The following is a 5,557-nucleotide window of genomic DNA, read 5'->3' as shown; positions in this document are numbered from 1 at the left end:
TTAACCTTCTAGAGCCCTTGGAAGGAAGGAGAAGATTGGAGATCAAGAGATTAAGAGATTATAGCAAGATTTCACATCATTCATTCTGCTTGCATAGATCTAATCATGTCTAGCTTAATTATACATGTGATTATGTGTTTGCTTTCTGTAATTATGAGCTAAATCATTAGGCTTTCGTTTAGTAGTGATGAACCCTAATACTATGTGTTAGTTTCTACTTTTCATGGATTTATGAAGTTGGTTTAGCTTGCATTTGATATATCAAAGCCAAGTATGTTAATAGTTTAATCTTTGTTGCATAAATCTTCAAGTTTTGTGTAGTTGAATGATCACTTTAATTGCATGAACTTGTTTACCTAGTTGTTTATGAATCTTAAATTGCTAGAACTAGTGATTGACCAAATCCTAAAATAGGTAATAAAAATAGTAACTTTAATTGTGCTAGAGAACATAATTGGATCGTAATTGTGTTTGGTTATTTGTCTAGATCATAGATAATTAATCTTAGATTTATCCTACATAGCCTATTAATCTTGAATAATCAATTTAGTGTCCACTTGTGTAAGACCATTGCATAGTGTTTCATGAATTGGTGAAAACATTAAGAGATTGGACAAAGACTTCTAATAACTTTTATATTGGTAACCAACTAAAATTAATCCATGTCTTGAAACTAACCATAGGAAAAAGGGGGATTCAAAGCTAAATGGAAGTATTTTTATTCTCTTGAATACAATCGTCTTTAATTAGTTGTTTGCTTTAGTTTTTAATTAATTGAGTAAATTAAGTTAATCTGAACTTGCAAAATCAGATAAAACCCCTAATTTATTTGTTTTTCTTAGATAAATTTTTAGTAGTTATTTTATTAGCTAAATTTTGTTCCTTGAAATCGACACCCGACTTACTTTTCTATATTATAAACTGAGTAGGTACACCGCCTATAAGGACATTAGTAGTAAAGTTTTGATAGGTTATAAATTTGAAACTGGTAGGTATATATGTGCACGCCCACCCATAAAATTTTAAGTGTGTGTGTGTATATATATACATACATATATATATATATATATATATATATATATATATATATATATATATATAATATTTCTGTTAAATAAAATGAACTAATGGTATTATTTGACGCACTCCATTCTAAATTCTTGATTTTATATATCGTTCAAATTTTATAAATTATTTGGCTCGTCTTAAAATAAAATATTGGTTACATAAAATATTGGTTACGCCACTGGTGTGCACGTCATACGAGTTTACAAGTTTCATAGTATATACTGCTATTATTAGGAAAGAAATGTAACTCTATAGATAAAAATAAAGTATATTGTCCATTCTATTTACTCTTTACCAAAGAACTTGTGATTATTTTTCAGCATGTTCCTCATATTCCTTCTTACATGAAGTCAACTCACCGTGTTTTGCTTGCAATGTGTCTACTTTTTTTTGAGTTCAAGGTGCCTTCGTCACTTGCCATCAATTCTCTAAAAAAGAAAAAACATAAAAACCAATGTTTAATTATCGAAACCAAAGTGTACGTATACATAAAGTTATGTATGTGATATAAATGTATGCATATACATACTTATACCTGTATATGTGCATGCATATGCATGGGCACAAACATAAAATATAAGTGTATAATACTAAATAGATGTTTACGCACGCATATATATATATATATATATATATATATATATATATATATATATATATATATATATATATATATATATATATATATATATATATATAATTGAGAAAATAAAAAAGTTGAGAATTGGGGAATCATTTTCAACCACTCATTTTATTCAAGCATAAAAAGACACGGTGGCAAACTTGTAAATATGAGAACAACTTTCAATCCCAAATACGTATCTGTAGTTCAAACTCATTCATCGTTCATCATCCAAATTTCTTCTCCAACTTTCAACATTCATCCAGATTTCTTCAATTAAACCATCATCAACATCATCCAGTGCTAATCAATCATTGGTCTTCGTCAATAATCAACACGATTCAACAGTTAACAACAAAAATTCGTTTTTGGTTCTTTTAATTCAACCTTCAATTGTGCTTGAATACGATCAGATCTTCAACATCTATGATTAATTATACTCCCAGCGTTATTAGATCAACATCATCGATAATCAACAAAAATCCACTTCATATCATTCATTCAACATCGATTATCAAATAAAACTTGAAAATTGAGGTTAGAAAAATATCAAATCCTTTTTTTTTGAAAAATTTCATATAATTCTCTATCAATCTACTCTTTTGTAAGATTTAAATAGTCAAAATATCATGTTTTTAATATTTTAAAAAAAAAGTTAAATTGTATGCACTCCAACTGTTTGATGAAATGCATGAACTAAATTACCACGATATATTTATATATGAATATGTTTTCTCAGTATATAATTATTAACACAAAAAAACAAATATGCAAATCTGTATGTTATTCACATGTGAATAACATATAAAAATTATATATATTTGTGAAAATACCTTGTAATATTCATGTGTGAATATATTGTGTAATATTCATATGTGAATATACTGTGTAATATTCATAAGTGAATATATAATCTAATATTCATAAATGAATATATTATGTAATATTCACATGTGATATACCATGTAATACTATGTAATATTCAGATATGAAAATATTATCTAATATTCATAAGTGAATATACCATCTAATATTCACAAGTGAATATACTATGTAATATTCATAAGTGAATGCATCATCTAATATTTAAATATGAATATACTATGTTTATTATATGATATATTCATATATGAATGATACTTAAATTGTAAAAAAAAAAAATTAACCATAGTTTTTATTCATAACTGAATAACGAATGTACTGTAGTAAAAACCTGATTCATTTTTATTCACTTATGAATAACGATAGCTGAAACTATAAAAAAAAAAAATTATTTTATCTTAAAACTATATCAATATGGATGTCTATTTGTAGAGAATAAAAAATCATGAATTTTGGTATATTTAAAATCATTTTTCGATAAAAATAACTTCTTAAAAATAAAAAAATAAAAAAAAAAAATAAAAAAAAAAAAAAACCGAAAAAACTATGTTTTTGTATATATTAAGGTAATTATTAACATAGTTTAAGGAAACATGTTTTGTTGGAAAACACATGTGTATTTCTTTCTCATTTCTGCTGGTACGACGGAGGCTTTTGCGGCAAAAATAAATGAGTGGCAGAGAATGATTCCCCCATTCTTAACCTTTTTTTTCTCAATTGAACCCTCCTATATATATATATATATATATATATATATATATATATATATATATATATATATATATATATATATATATATATATATATATATATATATATATATATATATATATATATATATAAACCACTAAAAAGGCAAGGATTTCCCAAAACTCTATTATGTATCAGTTTATGTGGTTTGTTACTTAGAAGCTTGACAAAGTTTGGGAGATTGCTAAGATAGAAGCATAAATCTTAGACACCTAAAAAGTTAAAGGAAAATAACATTGACCAAAATAAACATATCTAAAATCAAATAGACCAATTTCTTAGCAACAAATATGCCGTTTTTTTTTCTTGCAATTTATTCTTTATGGTTTCATATTTTTGAATATGCCCCTTTAACTCCTTTATTGGATGTTTGATAAGAAGTGAATGATTTAGTGATGAATGATTAGAGCTTCTCTATAATTTTGTTCCGAATAAAAATATGTTGTTTGATAAAGTTGTTGAATGAATGTATTGAAAATGATGAAAATTATCAAGTTAAAAATCTTCTGATCCATTTTGTGCTGAAGGAAATATTCATGTTTGATAAAAATCTGAATGAACTTGCTGAATAATTATAAAAATTACATAGTATAGTCCTAATCTTCTGGACCCAATACTTGGTACAACCTTCCATAACTTATGTACTTGGCATGAATAACCATTTGAAAGATTGGCATATTGACTTGATGATATACTTTGATATTCTTTTTGCAATTCCTCTCAATCAATAAGTGATTTCAAGACATTCACAAAGCAATGAAATGATGATCCTTTAAGTGTTATGGTTTGGATAAAGTTGACAGAGTTGTGAGCACTTCTATTTGACATTTCATCGAACACCTTAACTGCATTCTCATGCAACTCACAAATTCAAAACATTACCGGTAAACGATTTGATCCATATGATTTCATATCTAAAATTATCCTCTCCAAAATCATCCTTAATTTTATGGAAATTGCGAATTACTTCAACTAAGAATTCACCTCTGATCACTAAAATGGTAAAACCTTAAATACCATGAGATCGATCCGATAGATGTTAAAAAATCGTTCAGATATGGGTGAGTTAGTGAACGATCCAGAAGACTTTGATTCGATAACAGGTAAATTTTGAACCTTTTATAGATTGGTTATCAACATTTTTATGGATGATCACTTAACCTTAAGTGGAGTCTGAAATTTCATATAAGAACAACTCCACACAGAAGTTCAAGAATGTAACACAAATAAGGCAAGAATTCTGGGGAAAATTCTGTATTACTATCGAATGCAATTGGACAATTTGATGTGCCTATACCACAGTGAATCAGATAAAATTCTAATTAGCTATTGAGATTCTCATCATTTGCTTCGTGTATGAATTGTTTCTGTCTCATTTGGGGGAGGAGCCCTTGAGCACATCAGTCGGAGATAATGGAGGAGCATCCAGCTGATAAAGATTCAGAGCAGGACCAACGAACCTAAACAATATCCAAGCTCCAATTATGATGTAAATCGATGCATAAGCAAATTTGTTGATCCAAAACAATAGACCCTTTTCTCCTACATACAACTCCAATGCTTTTTCTGTAAGTGTCATCGATTCCCAATCTTTCTTCACCACTTCTTTCTTCGCCATCATCTTCGCATTGTCATCGAAGCCGTTTTCTTGATTTCTTCGCGTTTTTCTCCTCGCCCCTCTTTTGAACTTTATCTGAACTGTATCTTTATCCGAAGGTGGTGGCGATGAGTTTGCAGCGCCGTCATCTACGGTGGTGTTGTCGCTGCCGCTGCTGCTGCTTCTGGTGAGGAGGAGCGTGGATGGACGGAGGTGATGGTGGTTATGGTGGGAAGTGAATATATGAGGGGAAGTGGCGATGGATTTGGTGAATGGAAGGATGGAAGAGTTCATATTTTCTGGCGTGGTGGCTGCCGGTGGATGGATGTTGTTATCCTTTTGAGAGGGAAGGATGTGTGGTGAGGTTTTGACATGGTGTTGCATGTAATTACAAAGATAGTCCTCTAACTATTTGTAGACTTGTGATTTTGGTACCTTAAAATTATTATTTACATCAATAGTTCTTAATATTATAATCTCGAAGAAATCGTGAAATGATTTGTTGATTTACATGCTCGGTTTCTCAACATATGTGTAATCTCGAAGCAATCATGTATTTGGTTGATTTGGTTATTGTTTTCATCTAGAGAATATGATGTGAAATGGTTCATGTTATCGTTTTGTTCCTCCCAATTGTG

The 5,557-nt window shown here is 28.9% G+C and overlaps 1 protein-coding gene across 1 annotated transcript; it reads right to left on the bottom strand.

Annotated features, from left to right (window-relative positions):
- Positions 1–4,560: 4,560 nt before the first annotated feature.
- Positions 4,561–5,271, bottom strand: LOC111897574 (uncharacterized). Its single transcript, XM_023893532.3, has one exon. It carries the CDS (start codon positions 5,211–5,213, stop codon positions 4,695–4,697), a length of 519 nt encoding a protein of 172 aa, XP_023749300.1. The 5' UTR covers positions 5,214–5,271; the 3' UTR covers positions 4,561–4,694.
- Between the last annotated feature and the right edge of the window lie 286 nt (positions 5,272–5,557).

The sequence above is a fragment of the Lactuca sativa genome, chromosome 3 (genome assembly GCF_002870075.4).
Source record: "Lactuca sativa cultivar Salinas chromosome 3, Lsat_Salinas_v11, whole genome shotgun sequence".
Lineage (NCBI taxonomy): Eukaryota > Viridiplantae > Streptophyta > Magnoliopsida > Asterales > Asteraceae > Lactuca > Lactuca sativa.
This window is presented reverse-complemented; position numbering and strand designations above follow the sequence as displayed.

What these genes read in the sequence shown, in the direction of transcription:
- LOC111897574 (XM_023893532.3), bottom strand. Translation starts at nt 5,213, where the DNA reads ATGAACTCTTCCATCCTTCCATTCACCAAATCCATCGCCACTTCCCCT.